At 44.2% G+C, this 19,530-nt stretch overlaps 1 protein-coding gene across 1 annotated transcript in view; it reads left to right on the plus strand.

The window, feature by feature from the left end:
* The first annotated feature begins 1,097 nt into the window (after positions 1-1,097).
* Positions 1,098-19,530, plus strand: part of RASSF3 (Ras association domain family member 3) — an 87,194-nt gene continuing 68,761 nt past the window's right edge. Inside the window, exon 1 of the mRNA XM_047787125.1 lies at positions 1,098-1,352. Within this exon, the coding sequence (XP_047643081.1) occupies positions 1,242-1,352 (111 nt within the window). The 5' untranslated portion in view covers positions 1,098-1,241. The remainder of the gene's footprint in view (positions 1,353-19,530) is intronic.

Consider the following 19,530-nt stretch of genomic DNA (forward strand, 5'->3'; position numbering starts at 1 on the left):
GGGGTACGGATTCCGCGTTGCCCCGAGCTATGGTGTAGGTAGCAAACGGGGATGGGATCCAGCGTTGCTGGGGCTGTGGTATAGGCCCGCAGCTAGAGCTCTGATTCCCCTAGCCTGGGAACCTCCATATGCCACAGGTGCCGCCCTAAAAAGACAAACAAAACAAAAACAAACGGAAAAAAAAAAAAAAAGTGGACCAGATGATTGTCAGAAAATAGGGAATTTTTTTTTTTTGGCAGGTTGAATAGAGTTCCTTGAACCCTTCACCCCAACACTGATACCATGCTGTGTAGGTTTACAGCGGATTGTGGACGGGGATACTTAAAAAAGCACGTTTAATTAATAAGTACCCGAACTGCAGGACTAGTTCACCCCTCTTCGCACCAAATGGCCTCTAAGATCATAATGACCTTGGCTGTCCTTTTCTGGGAGTGAACCCTCACTAGAAAGAAGGGCGAGAGGGAAAGACCGAAGCTCAACTGAATTTCCGGAAAGGATGTTTTCTTTTGAATAAACTCAATCCGGTCGTTACTTCCCCACTCATCTCGGCTAACATTTAACTCTCCTGGAAAGCCAAACCGCCGGGGTTCAGGACAGAGCAAAACAGCTGCAGGACGCTCCAGGGTCGGGGGGAGAGGGGGTCCCTTGGCCCTGCAGTCTCCACCGCCACCCGCTGGACCCCGCAAGGGGGCGAGCAGGGGGGACAGTAGAGCAAGTTCCCGGCTCTGCTTGGGCCCTCCCCCAAAGCCGAGTTAGCCGAGGTGGGGGCGGGTGGACTGATCTCCGAGGAATTGGCAGTTTCCGGGCGGTTGGGAAAGCGACCCAGAGTACTGCAGCACCAGAATCCAAGCGGGTTCCCCAAACTCTGCTAGGGAAGAGCGGCGCGCCTGAAGCAGACGGGCTGCGCTGCCCCCACCTGCCGCCGCGCGGGGACTGCCACGACCTTGTGGGGAGCCTCCCGGGCCTCGCGGGGCGGGGCCCGCGGGGCGAGGGGCGGGGCCCCGGAGGAGGCGTCGCTGAGCGCTCCTCGCCCAGGCGGAGCCTGCAAGCAGGCGGGGAAGCCGGGAGGCAACGGGAGGGCCGGGCCGGCGGGATTGAGCGGCGGCCGCAGCTGCAGGAGGACAGCCCGCCGGCGGCTCGGGGCCGCGCGCCGGTAACCTCACGGGGCGGGCGGGCGCGGCACCCGCTGCCTGGCCGCCTGCGCCCCGGGTAGGCGGCCGGCGCGTGACGGGACCAGCAGCATGAGCAGCGGCTACAGCAGCCTGGAGGAGGACGCCGAGGACTTCTTCTTCACCGCCAGGACCTCTTTCTTCAGGAGAGCGCCCCAGGGCAAACCCCGCGCCGGCCAGCAAGTGAGTGGCGTGTCGGGTAGTTACTGTAGCCTGTGCGGGAACTCTCCGAGGGGGTGCTGGGGCGGCGGGACCCCAACTCCACGTGTCTTCGTGGGACTCGCGGGGGATGCTCGCGGGGAAGGAGGATGAGGCCGCCGAGATGGGGCTTCTGCCTTTTCGGATCCCGGGATAGTTCCTTGAGTTTGTTGCCGGCGTGCGGTGTGCGCGGGGTTCCCTGGGGAGGGAAGCGGGAGCAAGGGCGGAGAGGCCGAGGGCGCTCTTCCCTGCCGCGCCAGACGGCCTCTGCAGCTCCGCCTCGGGCGCCCGGCGGCTGGAAAGCAGTTCCTAGAGCCAGGAGGCGTCCCCCGGCCCCTCCCGGCGTTTCCCCTGCGCCGGGGTACGCCCTTCGCACCCCCGCGGAGTCAGCGATCCGGTGTTCACTCCGGCCCCCACTATTAGTCCGTTCACTGGTCTGTGGCCCCCTGAGTGGCTTGGGGGCCATGTAACAGCCAGGAGTGGCTGTGGGGACCTGGCTTCCCCTACCTTCCAGTCCAGGCGCCTCTGGTGGCGGGTGGGGGAGGAGAGCGCCGGGAGAAACGCGGGGCCTGACGGTAGCAGGCGCTCACTCAATCTTGGGGGCCCGTAAAGTCAAGTTTATGGGTGCCTCGAATGTTTTGCAAACACGTTCCGGTGCTAGGTAGGACCAGCCGGCGACTGCTGAGCCTTAGGCTGGTTTTTTCCTTTTTTGGAGGAAGCGTGCGGTGGGAAGCATGATTTGGGAAAAAACGGGAGGGGATCTTGGGCGGGTTTCGCCTACCGTGATAGTGTCTTTCGGGGAGGCTACCCCGAAACGGGGCATCTGGCCAGCTTCTACGCCGCGGCCTCCTGGCCCTGGGAGCCACAGTGAGGGAGCCTTGCCAACTCAGACTTGCTCGTATCAGATTAGCGAAGGCTGGGGTGGAACAAATTGGTTACTCTTAAAATTTAAAACAACAGGCGCGCGCCAAACGTTACCATCAGACTTGGTGCTGGAGACCTGAAGCAGGGAAAATCGTACAAGGCCGGGTGATGAGTAATGGGAGGGATGAGGACGGAGAAATGTGTCAGGGTTTCCTTGCCAGACTTTTTTTTAAGTTTAACCACTTTCCGAGGTTAAATTTCTTTTTAAGCTTCGGAAGTTCTCCTCTTGAACTTTTTAAGGTGCAAACCGGAACAAGGGGAAAGGGGCTGGGAAAAGCAAGCGTGAAGTCAGGTGCCCTTACTCAGTAGCAGGTGATCCGGAGTGAAGGTCTGCTTCTGTAGGGCCTCCCCTCTTTATTGTTTCTAAGGCGCAAGGCCATACATGCCAGCCGCTTTAAGTGATATCCTAGCTGAGGCTGCTCTAACAAAAGCAACAAGTAGGTATTTCTGACAGGTCGGGAGGCTAGAAGTCACAGATCTCTGTGCTAGCACTGTTGGGTTCTGATAAGGGCCCCTTCCTGGCTCAGGGACAGCTGACTTCTGGCGGTGTTCTCACAGGGAGAGGGAGAAGGGGATCCCTCTCTTAAAAGGACACTCATCCCCTCGTGGGGACCACCCTCAAGACCTGATAACTTCCCAAAGGCCACACCTTCAAATGCTGTCACGTTAGGGCTTCATCCTGTGAATGGGGGCGGGGGGGGGGGGAGGGGGTAGAGCTTTACAAACATTCTGTCCATAGCAGGTGAAATCTTGTTTTCTGTAGTGTGTTCTGACAGCTTGAGTTTGCTGTGGTGTTTGGAAATCAGAAATACCTGCCCATCCCAGTAGTTCCTGGAAGAATTGCATTTCCTTGTGCTTTTTTCACCTTTCTCTTTCTTTGTTGGCCTCCCCTTTCTTCCTCTTCTCTAGTTTGTATTTATTTTCCTCCGTTTATATTGCTGTCATCATTCGACACTTTGAGTAGAGATTGTCAGAGATGGTTGTGCGAGTTTAAAGGCTATTCCAGAGGTGACTAGTATCTCCAGAAAACTAGCTGGGTTTCCAGGTGTGAGATGCTCCTTGACAAGGGCCAAAGGATCTAGGTTGGACTTGTAGGAGAATGCTTTAGTGCTTTAAAAAGTAGACATTTTTTTTTTCTGGGTTTGTACACAAACAGTATTTCTATTCTACTCATTAATTTATGTAATAGTCACCTAGTATATATATGACACTCATTTAATGTTACTTGTTTAGCACTTAGAATTAGCCTAACATCAGTATGTATTTTGAAGATAGTGCTGAAAGTCAGGACAGTAAGACCTAGATCTTTGCATAAAGAGCTTCGAGGTATGTTCTGAAGCTTAGTTGCCTGTCCATTTCCCCTTTTCACAGCACATACAATGTGCTGAGTTGGAGGATTTATTTGCCCGTTGGAGAAGGTGTTCTAACTGAGTTTTTGTGGGCATTTTGGTTTATTTAAAGAGGAGTCTGTTAAATTCCTGATAAGATATGTGAGTTAAGGAAGTTAAAAACATCATATATTTAAAACAAGGCCCTTAACATAGAAAATTTCTTTTACGTAAGGTTAGATACATCTTTTTTTCATTTTTTAAAAAGCTGGTGATTGTAAGAATTAAGTGTTTCTAACACATAGGGTAGAAGAGAAATTCATCCTTTCCCTAGAGAAGTGGAAAGAGAAGGGTGGCCAGAAGGGCCTGCTGTTGTTAACAGTGTCTTTTTTTTTTTTTTTTTTGGTGCTCTACCACCTGTTGGAATAGCCAGGAAGATGTGGTTTCTAGAAATCTTGAAAATACCCAGGGAAAGCAAGTTTGTGGTGAATGGAAGCTGGGGAAAAAGGAGGAGGGAAGTTGAGAAATTTCTTTCTTCTCTTGCCAGGCAAAGGAACATAGCCCGACTTCTTTGTCTCCAACAATAACAAAAATGTTATCATTTTCTTTCTTATTTTATACTGGTACCCTTTTTAAGGGGTGGGGGGAGAAAAAAGCCTTAAAAACCTCTGAAAGATATAAAGGAACCGAACATGAGGCTTTTTTGTGGGAATTTGAATATCATGCTTACTGGTATACGCCCAGGGCATCCGTCAGTGGTTGGTTAATATTAGTTGAATGAATTGCTTTCCTGGTTTGATAATTATTGGCTCTTTACATGTTTTCAATGTACCTATCTTATGATTCTTTCAAGAATCCTCTGCAGTATTATCCTATTGAAAGGTTAGGCCTTATGAAATGACTCACCAAAGACCCATGCTTAAGTAGGGAAAAGGCAGAACTCAAAGTTTTCCTGACTCCTTTTGCTGCTTCTCAGCTGTAGAAACAATTGTAAAATTCCGTTTTCCTTTTGCAAAACGAACATCTCTAATTTAGGAGTTTCTTAAAATATTGACACCCTATCCTGATATAGCTTCATTGCAGTGTTCATAATTCATATTTGTGAATTCACTTTTGTTTTGTGCAAAACCAAGAATATCAGCAGTCTGTATTTCAGCTTTCCTTTTCTACACATTCAGGTTTCCAAGAGTAGAAATGGACCAAAATTATTAATATAATCTCTCAGAGCCTGTCTTATTCTACTTTTTCTGTAAGCTAAGGTGATCACTTTTCTTCTTGAGCCTCTGGTAGATAATAGGAATAAGAAATGACAGTGTGTTCACTTTAGAAGTAGAATAGTCGGGAAGTCTTGAAGAACTTGAAAAGCTATGGTAGGAGTTCCCGTCATGGCTCAGTGGTTAACAAATCTGACTAGGAACCATGAGGTTGCGGATTCAATCCCTGGCCTCGCTCAGTGGGTTAAGGATCTGGCGTTGCCGTGAGCTGTGGTGTAGGTCGCAGACGTGGCTCGGATCTGGCATTGCTATGGCTGTGGTGTAGGCCAGCGGCTACAGCTCCGATTAGACCCCTATGCTGGGAACCTCCATATGCTGCAGGTGCAGTCCTAAAAAAAAGACAAAAAGACAAAAGAAAAAAAAGAAAAAGAAAAAAGCTATGGTAGAGTATCCCTTAATAAGGCAAGCCTGTGAGATTCCACATAACAGGCCTCAAGTTTGCCCGCAGGTTTGTTCCTTATTATAACTTTAGTATTTTTGTGGTTCTCTGGTTCTGTCTTACTGCTAGAATCAACAGTAATGAGTTGCACTATTTTATTAAGTGTTTCCGTTAGACATTTTGGCAGTAGGAGTTCCCATTATGGCTCAGTGGATTAAGGACCAGATGTGAGGATGCAGTTTCTATCCCTGGCCTTGCTCAGTGGTTTAAGGATCCAGTGCTGAGGTGGCATAGGTTGCAGATAAGGCTTGGATCCCGTGTTGTCTTGGCTGTGGCGTAGGCTGGCAGCTGCAGCTCATGTTCGATTCCTAGCTCAGGAGTTTCAATATGCCACAGGTGCATCTGTAAAAAGAAAAAAAAAAAACAAGTTTTGGCGATAGATTGCTGGGGGCAGGGGCGCAGTGAAGAAGAATGATGGTTTATGACATCAAAGGTATTTTGGCTCTACTTTTTATACTAACATTGAATCCCTATATTACAGAATATAAACATTCCCAGCAGTCATTTTGCTGGGGGCACGGTCATTTGCACATCCTGTGGCCATGTCTGATATGTTCTGTTCTTACACAGTATTAATCCACTGGAATTTTGTGTTTGTGTGAGCAGGACTCACAGAGACACATTCCTTTAACTGAATTTCAAAAGAAAATTAGTCACCAATCTTAGCTACCCGCATACTCGAACAATACCCTCTCTGCCCCATTTCTTCTTCTGGCTAACTTGCTAACTTATCTGGAATTATTTGGAAAGCCGAGACACAAAACATTTATGAAAAGAAAAGCTAAAAATATCCAATAACATGGTTTTTCTTTTTTAGACTTCCTTTGGCAGGCAGTGCATGTCATACTGTAAACATTCATTTTCTGGGACCAAAAAAATGAGGCTCACCAAGTGCTTTCTAGTGTGGCCTGATCACCAGCTCCTAGCCTGGAGCATCCGCTCTTGCTTCAGTCTTCGCTTCCCACATAAATAGCTGTCTTTTGATAAAGGCCCCAGTTTGAGGCTTGCTTTTCACTTTTGATTTGTCCCAGGGTCATAAGCTAGCTGAGCCCCTCTTCAGAAGGGCTGGTGAAAGACAGCCTTGGATATTATAAGACAGATGCTTGCAAAGATACATCTTGGCAAACTTGGCCCCTTTACTTGTCTCATTGAACAGCTCAAGTATACCTTGCCTGATAGGAGGTTTTGTTGTTGTTGTTGTTGTTGTTTTACAATTTGGGAGATTTTTATTTTGTTTGATTCCTAGTTTTAATACATTAAGCTATACCAGCAATAATGAAACTGGTTGACATACTATAAATCAAAGGATGAAACTAGTTGACATTTCTGCTTGACAAGTAAGAGAACATCAAAGTGGCAAGTAACATACTAATAGGAGGTTTTATTCTGGCTAAGCAAACCTTGCCCATACGTAAGGCCCAGCTTATGGTCTACTCACTGATGCAACAACTTTCATTAATTAATTAATTATGGCTGCATCCATGGCATATGGCAGTTCCCAGGCCAGGGATTGAACCCTTTCCTCTGCAGTGACCCAAGCCACTGCAGTTGGATTCCTTAACCCACTGCGCCCCAGCAGAACTCCTGCATCAACTTTTAGATGACAGCCTGTAACTAGGATTCTAGTCATATTAGCTTCCTGCAGCTTCCCTTTCAGGATCCAAGTTATTCCCCATCGTAGAACCTGGGCCTGGAATTGCTTCCCGTGTTTCTTCTTCCCTAGTCAACTTGCATGTCACCTTCTTGGAGAAGTCTTCCTGAACCACCACTCAATCCAAAGTAGGCACCCTTCCTTCTAAAAGTCCTCTGCTTTTTCCCACCATAGCAAAAATTATAATTTGTAGTTGTATTTTGTTCAGGACAGAGACTAGCATGTTTACCCAGGGTCCAAAATAAATTCCTAGCACTTAGTGGGCACTTGAATGAATGAAAGCCTACTCATCATTCCCTCTCTCTCCCACCTAGACCGCAAGCCTCCATGGTATCTTACACATGGTAATCATTTAAAAATGGATAATAGGAGTTCCCATTGTGGCTCAGTGGCTAACAAATCTGACTAGAAACCATGAGGTTTCTGGTTTGATCCCTGGCCTTGCTCAGTGGGTTAAGGATCCGGCGTTGCCTGAGCTGTGGTGTAGGTCGTAGATGCGGCTCAGATCCCTCGTTGCTGTGGCTCTGGCGCAGGCCAGTGGCTATAGCTCCGATTAGACCCCTAACCTGGGAACCTCCATATGCTGCGGGAGCAGCCCTAGAAAAGGCAAAAAGACCAAAAAAAAAAAAAAGGATGATATAGGTGATATCTGTTACTACTAGTTTAGAACTGGCTATTTATTTTTCCCTTATTTTAAGAAAGCCCATCATTCATTCATTCACTCAACCGTTGAATTTATTTTTGCGATGAAGGGAAAGAGCAGAGGGCTGAGGGGAGGGGTGCTGCTTCTGACTGGTGGTTCTGGAAGACTTCTTTGAGAAGGCAGCATGTAAGGAGAATCCCCGCACCCTCCCCAGTCTGGCCCTGGGGATAGAGCAGTGAAAAATACAATGTCCCTAGCCTCATTTAGTAATATTTTTTGAAAAGCTCATCAAATAATGCAAATTAAAGCATCTCCTTTTTCTTTAAAGTGGTTGCTCCTTTAGGGAGAGGAAACTTCTAACAGTTTACAGTTTTTCAGGAACACCCCTGATGTGCAAAGGCTGGTAAAGCTGTCACATCTATTTAAGTGGAAATGTTGATGGAGCTGTGTATCTCTGTAAAACGAGCCACATTGCTCTGTTGACATCTGTCCTAAAATTGTAGGTGATTGGGTTCCAGCAGAAACAATCTATGGTTAGTTCTGTTTTGGCTATCAGTGGCTAGTCAAATGGTTTTTCGTTTACTTGTTAATTTTTTTTTTTTTTTAATGGTGAGGTGCCAGATATATGCTAGGAAAGAGATGTCAGAACCTTAAAAAAAAATAAAAGATAAAAATGTGAAATTAATGTAAAAAAGTCACAAAACCACAAGTTCCTGTTGTGCCTCAGTGGGTTTAAGAACCTGACAGAGTGTCTGTGAGGATACAGGTTTGATCCCTGGCCATGCTCATTGGGTTAAGGATCCGGTGTTGCTGTGGCTGGGGTGGAGGCCACAGATGCAGCTTCAGTTCAACCCTCTAGCCTGGAAACGTCCATCTGCAAGTGTGGCCATAAAAAGACACACACACACACACAAAAAAAAGTCACAAAATCAAAGTGACCATCGTTCTAAGACTGTGTTGCCCGGTAGGGTAGTTTACTAGCCGAATGTGGCTGTGAGCCCTTGAAATATAGCTAGCCTGATTTGAGAAGTCTAAAATGCACACTGGCCTTCTAAGACAAAGGAAAGAGAATATAAAATATATCACAGTAATTTAAAAATATTGATTACATGTTGAAATCATATTTTGGATATACTGAAGTTAAGAACATTAATTTTTACCTATTTATTTTTTCACGTGGCTATTGGAAAATTGTGAATTAGTGACTTGCATCCTATCTCTGTTGGACAATGCTGTGTGCAAAAGCAGAGCTACTAACTCATCAGGGGTGTCACTCTCCGTCCTCTGGATGGCAGCAGAATGAATGGGGCGCCAGCCAGGCACACTGGGAAGATTTTTCTTTGTAAAGGGGAACTTGCCCTTTGTTGTTGGGAATAGTTTCTTCTCAGCCTAGTTTGGGTCGCACATACCAGCATTTTGAGGTTGTGAAACTTGTGTGTGTGTAGGGGGGACTTCCCTTTTTTTCACTTAGGATGAAACTCTCCTAATGACATCATTCCAGTTGCAGCTCTGCCTTTGGTGTACAGAGGAGAGGGCCCGTTCTTTCATACAGTATTAAAACAGCCAGAGTAATCTGCATTTTATGGACTATAATTGCTCACTGCTGCTCCATGATTCCATCAGCTAAGATAATTTGCTAATTATATATTGCAGCACTCAGTTCTTGATCCAGATACTAAACAAAGTGAGATAATTAGAGGAAAAAGGATGAATTGGGAAATTGGAGACCAGGAGAATAGACCTAGAAGATCTTGGATTTAAAAGATTTAGAATGTGGGGATTCCCTTTGTGGTGCAGTGGAAAGGAATCTGACTAGTATCCATGAGGATGCGGGTTCGATCCCTGGCCTCCCTCAGTGGGTCGGGGATCCAGTGTTGCCTGGGAGCCGTGGTGTAGGTCGCAGACGCTGCTGGGGATTCTGAGTTGCTGTGGTGTAGCAGCAGCTGTAGCTCCGATTTTTGACCCCCAGCCTGGAAACTTCCATATGCCACAGGTGCAGCCTTAAAAAAAAAAAAAAAAGATTTAGAGTGTTTTCATGAAATTAATGCAGGTTGGGCAAATGTGTGTGTGCGTGCACGGACATATTGTGGAAGGAGTTTTCTAAATTCATTTCCCAAGTGTTTATTGAATATTCATAGTGGGCTAGACCCATGCTAGGGATTTGGTGCACAAAACTGATTGAAACCTGGTGTCACAGAGCTTAGATCACCTCTTATCCAAGGTGAAGAGCAAGATCTTAGTTAAACATTTGGCTCCATCTTTGTTTTGTATATGCTATAAAAAATAAGTTATTTCTAAGATGCATGTCATTTATACTGGAAGGATTTTAAGGTAGGAGTTCCCTGTGGCTCAGTGGGTTAAGGATCTGGCATTGTCACTGCAGTGGCTTGGGTTGCTGCTGTGGCTCGTGTTCAGTCCCTGGCCTGGGAACTTCTACATGCCACAGCTTGGCCAAAAAAAGGAAAGATTTTTTGGGTAGCTAGAGCCATATATTCTTAAATTTTTTTTAGTGGTAAGAGTACTATAAAAATCACTGTGGAGGAGTTCCTGTCGTGGCGCAGTGGTTAACGAATCTGACTAGGAACCATGAGGTTGTGGGTTCGATCCCTGGCCTTGCTCAGTGGGTTAGGATCCAGCGTTGCCATGAGCTGTGGTGTAGGTCACAGACGCGGCTTGGATCCCGCGTTGCTGTGGCTCTGGCGTAGGCCAGCGGCTACAGCTCCGATTAGACCCCTAGCCTGGGAACCTCCATGTGCCGCAGGAGCGACTCAAGAAAAGGCAAAAAGACCAAAAAAAAAAGTCACTGCAGATTACTAATACATAAATATTATTTTGTGAATTATTTTCTAGTTTTTTCCTCTGTTTTGAATGTATATAATCATACTGTCTGACATTTAAAAAATATGGTGTAATACACTAACATAAAATTTGCCATCTAAACCATTTTTAACTGTTCAGCAGTGTTAAGATTATTTACATTGGTGTGTATCCAATTGCTAGAACTTTTTCATATTGGAAACTGAAACTCTGGCCTCATTCAACTACAGTTCCCCATTTTCTCCTTCCGGCCAGCTCCTGGCAACCAGCATTCTACTTTCTGTTTTTTAAGAGTTTGACTGTTCCAGGTGTCTTAGGTGGAATCATGCAGTATTTGTCTTTTTGCGATTGGCCTATTTCACTTAGCACAATGTCCTTGAGGTTCAACCATGTGTCAGAATTTCCTTCCTTTAAGTCTGAATAATATTCCATTGTATGTATATACCTCGTTTTGTTTATCCATCGCTCAGCCCTCGATGGACATTTGGACTGCTTCCACCTTTTGGCTATTTATTGTGAATAATGCTGCTCTGAACATGAGTGTACAGATACCTCTATGAGACCTTACTTTGTTTTATTTCAGGTGAAGTGACATTGCTGAATCATGTGATGATTCTGTTTTTAATTTTTTGAGGGATGCTGTATTGACAAATTTGTGTTCTGCTACTTAAGCTTAGAGTTGAGGAGGTCCCTGGTGGCTCAGTGGGTTAAAGATCTAGCCTTGCCACTGCTGTGGCTCAGGTTGCTGCTTTGGTGCAGGTTTGACCCCAGGCCTGGGAGCTTCTGCATGCTGTGGGTGTGGCCCCCCTCCAAAAAAAAAAGATTTGGGACTCAAAAAAAAAAAAAAAGAATTATGAGGTATTGCTGTGTGATTTCAGCTATCATTTTGATGTCTGTGTTGTATTTATTGAATATGCATTATTCCCCAAATAAGGGAGAACACAGGTGTTTCTAATTTTTGGTACTGTATATAACACTGTAGTGAACATCTTGAGCAACAAGCCTCTACCATTATGGATTTTTTTTTTTTTTTAAGATGTACAGAGTGAAATTTACTGAGAATGAGGGTGTAACTTCTTTTTTTTTCTTAAGAGATGTGTACTTTTAATTTTTAAAATTAAAAAAAATTATTATTTTGGGAGGCCACACCCATGGCATGTGAAGATGCCTGGGCCAGGGATCGAACCTGTGTCACAGCAGTGACCCACGCCACTGCAGTGACAATGCTGGATCCTTATACTGCACTGCGCCACAAGGGAACTCCAGGAGTTATGTACTTTAAAAAAAAAGTTATTGAAGTATATTTATTTGATTTACATTGTTTATTCATTTCTTCTGTGCAGCAGAGTGATTCAGGCATACATATACACATACTCATTCCCATATATGGTTAAAGTGTAACCATTTTTATGGCTCTAGTTATTTATTGCCAATTTAAGTCTATATTTAGTTTCATCACACCGTTAGTTCCTCAGGGTATAGTCAGTAAGATAGAAAACTTTGTAAAGGCACCCCATTGTTAATTTACATTCCTTTAATTAACGGTGACTTTAATATTTTTTTTAATAACTTCTGAGCGGGTCTTGCTCTTGCTGATGGCCTTTGACCATTTGATAGGTAGGTGGAAATCTTGAGAGAGCCTTTTGAGTCTCATGCCTATTGAGCTGTGGAGATGCTTCCCCTTTTTTGTGGTCAGCTGAACTTCAGGTTATTTTTGACTTTGTTTGTACCAAAGGGACATTGCACATTCTGGCCTTGTGAAATACTTTAACTTTAGAATGTGTTTCAGGCTGACATCACTGAAACTCAGAGCAAAATACTTCTTACTCCTATAATTACATGACACAGGAAAGGCATTGCTAAGAGGGCATCAGCGTCCTGGGAATACTGTGGAATACAGTGGGTGGGGACCCAGATGATGTCTTTGACTAACCTCATTAAAAAGGGTGACTGGGAGTGCCTGTTTATCTTTGAATTTCAGTAAATTTAGCATCAGTGTCCAAACCACTGTGGTGGAATCTGGAGGAATCTAAGTTCTCTCGTAAGTAGACTAGGAATTGGAAAGTGTTTAGGGCAAACTAGTAAAAAACCCTACCTACGAAAGAGAGTTTTTATACTGTTTATATTGTCTTTGGTTGAAATTTTGCAATTAGATGGAATCTGGCTCCAGAGTCTAAGGTTCACCTGTGTCAAAAATTGTTGCTTGGGAATTCCTCTTGTAGCACAGTGGAAATGAACCCGACTAATAGCCATGAGGATGCGGGTTAGATCCCTGGCCTTCTTTATGCCACTAGAGTGCTCCTAAAAAGCAAAAAAAAAAAAAAAAAAAAGAAAATTGTTGCTTAATTAATCTCTTATAATCTGACTAAAAGCTGGTTTGCCCTCATTTAATTTTTTTCCCTCTTTCAGATTATTTTAATTAAGTGAATCTTTTAAAAGAATACGAGGACTTATTTCTGACTTTAGATTATGACCCCTCCTTAATCTTCACATCCTTGGAGAACTCAAACTTACCCTGAAAATTTCCCACAAATGCTTGTTTCAAGGAATATTTTTAGATATTTTACCAGTTAAACTATAGACACTTGTGTGTGTCTGATATAGTTCTCAAATAGCAAACAAACAAAAGCCTAAAACATGTTCATGAAGATAGAAAACAGGGAGTTCCCATCGTGGCTCAGTGGTTAATGAATCCAACTAGGAACCATGAGGTTGTGGGTTTGATCCCTGGCCTTGCTCAGTGGGTTAAGGATCTGGCATTGCCCTGAGCTGTGGTGTAGGCTGCAGACACGGCTCAGATCCTGCGTTGCTGTGGCTCCTGTGTAGGCTGGTGGCTACAGCTCCAATTCGACCCCTAGCCTGGGAACCTCCATGTGCCGCTGGAGCGGCCCAAGAAATAGCAAAAAGACAAAAAAAAAAAAAGAAAACAACACAGCTACGAGCATGAGATAGGAGAAAAATACCAACACAAATGTTTAACTTTCCATCATGTTTTACAGTTAAAGGAGCTTTCCAAGGGAATTGAAATTCAGGTGGTTTATTTGAACTTTCATTTCGGTGGAACTTGGAGATGAGAAATGAAACGGGTTTTATTGGTGTAGGCCTTAAGCAGAGCCAGGTTTAATGGCACAGCAGAGGTGACTTCAGGAGTTTCTTGACTATAGTCAGTGATTTACCAGCTCTGGGAAAATGTAAATATCATGTAGGTTGTTTAAAGAAACAATAATATGCTTTTGTCCATTTAAGGCCATTTCTGTTTGTTTAGACGGGCTTGTGGATTGCTTTTTCTTGCCAGTTTTCCTTTGAGGGGAAGTACTGCCCTTTCAGGTCTTTCTGAGGTTTGAGAATTCCTTTCTTGTTTTTCCTAATGGCCCACCTTGGGCACAAGGTGCAGTTGGCTGGCGTGCGTGTGGTGGTTCTGCTGTGCTGAGGCATGGGGTTTGATCCTCACCTGTGCTGCGGGTCTCTGCTAGAGGACATGTCTTCTGCGCCCTGTACCCAAAGCATAATTATTCCTGCCATTTGGTGGAGAGGATTTGGCGGTAGGTCATGCAGGAGAAGTAGTTCCATTCAAAAAGGCAAACCTAGCACCACTGGTATCAGCAAATCAACTTGAAACCCATTCTCACTATGCTAGTTCTGTGCCAAATTAATTACAGTGGATCTTAGCAGGGAGGGGCATTGTATAAGATAAGTTAAAAGGAGTTCTAGTTGTGGCACAGCAGAAACAAATCCGACTGAGAACCATGAGGTTGTGGGTTCGATCCCTGGCCTTGCTCAGTGGGTTAAGGATCTGGCGTTGCTGTGAGCTCTGGTGTAGGTCGCAGACGAGGCTCGGATCTGCTATTGCTGTGGCTGCAGCGTAGGCCAGCAGCTTAGCTCCAATTAGACCCCTAGCCTGGGAACCTCCATATGCCGACAGTGCAGCCCTAAAAAGACAAAATAAATAAATAAATAAGGATATATTATACAATGCAGGGAATATAGCTGGTATTTTATAATGGAATATAACCTTTAAAAATTGTGAATCGCTGTATTGTATACCTACAACTTATAGAATATCATACGTCAATTATACTTCAATAAAAATAAATACATCTTGGAGTTCCCCTCCTGGCTCAGCGGAAACAAATCTGACTAGCATGCACGAGGATGCAGGTTTGACCCCTGGCCTTGCTCAGTGGGTTAAGGATCTGGCCTTGCTGTGAGCTGTGGTATTGGCTGGCAGCTGTGACTCCAATTCGACCCCTAGCCTGGGAACCTCCATAAGCCAAGGGTGTGGCCCTAAAAAGACCAAAAAAAAAAAAAAAACCTAAAACAAACCATCTTTATAAAAAGGAAAAACAAAATGAATTTTGATTTTTTCAGGTGAGGCTATTACCTTTTAAGAAAAAAGGGACTGGATTTTGCCATGGTGTGTTGTTGATTAACTGCAGGCACTTGTATGAGGCACCTTGAGTTAAATCAGTGTTTGCTGCATTGTCTTGGGCAAGTCATTGCACCTCTTTAAACCTCAGTTTATTCTATAAAGTAGTAGCATACCTGGCACATAATAAGCCATAGTAAATATAAGCAATTGTCTTGATTGATTGATTGAATGTCTTTTCTAGGGCTACGCCTGCGACATATGGAGGTTCCCAGGTTCCCATTGAGAGATTTGGAGTGAACCTAATAATCTAGCCAAAGAATGAAAGACAGCAGGAAATTAAGTTGTGTTTCTTTGACTTTATTGAGCAAAAATGAATTGAGGCTCTCAATGTAATTGATTAGGAAGGAGCTTCAGTCATTCCTAGAGGCTTACCCCCCCCCCCCCCTGCCAATCACTGTGGTGCCTTTGTTTTCTGGTAAAGGGGCTGATTCCTCCTGACCAAGCCTGAGGCTACCCATCAAAGTCTTCGCCCCCTTCTTTCTCCTGTAAAGCCAGCCACCCCAGTGGAAAGAGCAGGCACATGAAAGTGGCTTTCTTTTGCCCAGGGCTTCATGTAAAAGTTAACCCATTGCAGGAAAGCTTTGTCCTTTTCAACTTCCTCTGCTCTCCCTCCCTCAGCTGTCGTGGAGTGCAGGATTCTAGGGGCAGTTTTGCTCGAGGCTGCTCGCTTCTTCCTGGGGGTTTCCTTTTTCCTCCCCAAGGTCTAAATTGCCTTCTGCCCATTGTTGAGGGACTTAGTCACTGTCTTGTTTCTGGTTGTCATAAGGCTGAATCAGATGAGGTAATTGAGGCGAACTGTGTCCGGTGCTGCAGGGGCGATGCTGTGGCTGCTGCCCTTAGAGTCCCCTGCAGTGGCTCCCCGCCTAACCACTCTCCCCCGCAGTGTCATCTCCCCTCTAAGGCACTTCAGGGTTGCTGGATGCATGCGCAGTTTAGAAACAAGCTTGCTTATGCAAAATTTGAATGCAGGCATTAAAGAAGCTCAGCGAGTCATGTGATCTGTCTGGTTAACTCATCCGAGGTCATTTATTCTCTGTGAAACTGGTATGAGGTTTGGAATCTGGTGGGAAACCCCTTCCTTTGGGCCATGTGAGCTTCCTGGGGCCATGTGCTCTTCCCTCTCTGCCCCAACCTCCCCTCCCTTTGGTTGTGTGTTTCTTATGATAAATTGATTGTCTGAAACTGGCCTCGGGAGTTCCCGTCATGGCACAGCAGAAATGAATCCGACTAGGAACCATGAAGTTTCGGGTTTGATCCCTGGCCTCCCTCGGTGGGTTAAGGATCCAGCATTGCTCTGAGCTGTGATGTAGGCTGGCAGCTGTAGCTCCAATTCGACCCCTAGCCTGGAAAACTCCATATGCTGTGGGTGTGGCACTAAAAAGACAAGACCAGGAAAAAAAAAAAAAGAAACTGACTTTGTATTAATTCTGAACACCATGGCGAAGAATTTTAATCATTTGAACTTTTAACTGAGCCATAGTATTACTGAATTACACTTATAAGTAATATCAGTTTTTTGAAAAGTATCTGGCATTTGAGTACATTTTTACTAACTAGTATTAACATTTCTACTGGTATTAGCATTATCAATTTAAAACACTTTGGTAGGAGTTGTTATTGAGGTAGTGTGATTCAGTAGAAAAGTCTAGGGATCCAGAATTGGGAGACATTTTTTTTTTTTGGCTGCACCCTTGGCATTTGGAAGTTCCCAGCCCTGGGATTGAACCTGAGCCATAGGTTCAACACCACCAAATCCTTAACAACTACACCATCAGGGAACTCCTTCTCCTATTTTTAATGGATATTGTTTATAAATTAATTATAAATTTTCAACCTATCATAGTATTGGAGATGACACTTAATAAATAGTTGTTGAAAAAATGGATTTATTCTTCCATCTCATTCACGGATGTCTCTTTTTATCTGCAAAGTGGTGATTTGGGGACGCGAACAGTTGTATCTAAGAAAGCTTGAATTAGTTATGAAACAGTTGTGGCATTTATGAAGCACTCAGATGCTTTGGAAAAAGACAACATTCTAGTTCATTGTTGGATGCATCAGGGAAACTGAGTAAACTTCATTAGTTTTTAAACCTTCCCGATGATCCCATCTGTAAGTTCACGAGGGCAGACCACATCTGTCCTGTTCACCACTGTATCCTCACTGTTAGCGTGGTGCCTGGTGCAGGGCACAGAGTGGGCGGGTGGGGAGTGGCCATCGATGTTTGTTAATTGACTACCTGATTTTCATGGGATCAGGCTTGCTTCTTATAGTCAAGAAAAAGAAGTTGGGTGATGGTGGTGAAACAGATTTCTTTTGGTTTCAAGATTAGCGATAATAAAACAACGGTAATGGAACCTGTATCATGTGAAAGTGAGACATTTAGGTGAAATGGAAAATATTCTACAGAAAAGAAAATTGTGGACTTGGAGAATAGACTTGTGGTTGCCAAGGGGGAGAGGAAGGGAGTGGAATGGATTGGGAGCTTGGGGTTAATAGACGCAGGCTATTGCCTTCGGAATGGATTAGCAATAAGATCCTGCTGTGTAGCACTGGGAACTATGTCTGGTCACTTATGATGGAGCATGATAATATGTGAAAATAGAATGTAGACATGTATGTGTAACTGGGTCACCATGCTGTACAGTAGGAAAAAAAAAAGGTAAAAAAATAAAAATAAAATAAATAAATTTCTTTTGGAGCCTGAAAAAGAAAATATATTGGGCTGGGACGGAGAGACCTCCTAGGCCTGCTCTTTTGTTAAATTGCAGAGGTAACTTTGGGAGTTACTTAGCTACTTTGGGCTTTAGTTTCTTCCTCAAAGGCCCTCTCCAGTTCTGTGACAAATTGTTCATTCATTCTAGAGTTGAATTCCTTACTAGGGGGAAAGTTACAGATAAGGCTTGAAAGGGATTCCATGAAATGTATTGAGATACCAAATGCATTGGTTTGGAAACAGCTATCTGAAGTCATATCTGGTTGGGTGGGGTTGAATTTAAGTGAATTAATTAGTCATTGTTGTTTGGGAAATGAGTAACATATGTAGAATTATTTCTTTTCCTGAAGAGGGAACATCTTGGGAAAGAAATCAGAGGGGTTCTTGTGTGGTGTATTTAATTCATCCATATATAGCGCCAACAGGAATGAGTTTCATGCAAGCCAGAAGGAACACTTTATTGTTCTGAACTTCTGTACTGCAGGAGTGAAATATAGTGGCAGGAACGCTTTAGGAAGGAGCCCACCAGCAGTGCCACATTCCTGAAAGACAGGGCAGGATGAATGGTTGAGAATCATCATCTGCTTGCTGAGAAGCTAGGACAGTGAGTCGCTGTGCTCTGTAAGGGTGAGTGGTCGTGGGTTGGTGCCTCACTTGGGAGTAAGGAAGTGTTCTCATTTCCTTTGGAAAATTTAATTTTTTCTTTTGTTTCTAATGTCTCTTTTATTTCAACTGCACACACCCTTGCTGGGCAAATATTCCTTGAAAATGTCTTTCAGCAAGTTAAATCCCTTTCTGAAACATCAGAGTCTATTGTCTAATCGGGCATAGCCAGATGTGAGGCTTCTACACTCTGTGTAGAGTGCCTTAACCAACTTCTCTATTCACCCATCCTGAAATACCCAGTTCAAGGTTCATTTTATTCCTCTGTGACGTGCGGAAGTTCTGGGGCCTGGAATCAAACTTATGCCGCTGCAGTGACAACGCCAGGTCCTTAACCTGATGAACCACATGGGAACTCCCAAGGCTCATTTCTTATAATCTCTTGTCTGCTGAATGCTACAGGTGTGTTGAAATATTGCTGTTCTGACAATAATGACAGTTCTTGAGGGCCAGGTATCTTTGTTTCATAGACTCCATGTTGAATGATTCATGAGTATGATGATTAACTTGGTTTATTTTTGAGACATTGTCTTTCCAGAGAAGAATTATTTTTAATCTGGGCAATTTATTTAGAACTTTCCTCTCATATGTTTCTAATTTCGTATATACTTTAGGGGATTTTTTCCACAAGAACTTATGGGGGCAGATAGTTCCTTAAAATTGGGCTTTTAAACATTTGGGGGAGTATTGATTTTCTTTTTCTTTTCCTTTTTTTCTTTTTTTAGGGCCGCACCTATGGCATATGGAAGTTCCCAGGCTAGGGGTTGAATCTGGGCTATAGCCACTGGCCTACTCCACAGCCACAGCCACACCAGATCTGAGCTGTGTCTGTGACCTACACCACAGCTCACCACAACACCAGATCCTTAACCCACTGAGCGAGGCAAGGGATCGAACCTGCATCCTCATGGATACTAGTTGTGTTTGTAACCCAATGAGCCACAGGGGGAACTCTTATATTGACTATTAGAATGACATAAATGATGGAGTTCCCTCATGGCTCATTGGGTTAAAGATCTGGCATTATCCCCCTGCTGTGGCTTGGGTTGCTGCTATGACACGGTTTGATCCCTGGCCCCAGAACTTCCATATGCTGTAGGCGTGGCCAAAATAAATATAGAAAATAGAACCACATAAATCTTGATGTAGTGATTCCTTTTAGCCTGAAGAGTCTGAGGTTTTGGGCTGTAATTTAACCAGAAGGAATATGCTTAAATGCTTGATTACATCAAGTTTTGCTTTCAGCCATGGAAATCATAAAAAATTATTTTTCTAGCAA

Source organism: Phacochoerus africanus, chromosome 7, assembly GCF_016906955.1.
Source record: "Phacochoerus africanus isolate WHEZ1 chromosome 7, ROS_Pafr_v1, whole genome shotgun sequence".
NCBI lineage: Eukaryota > Metazoa > Chordata > Mammalia > Artiodactyla > Suidae > Phacochoerus > Phacochoerus africanus.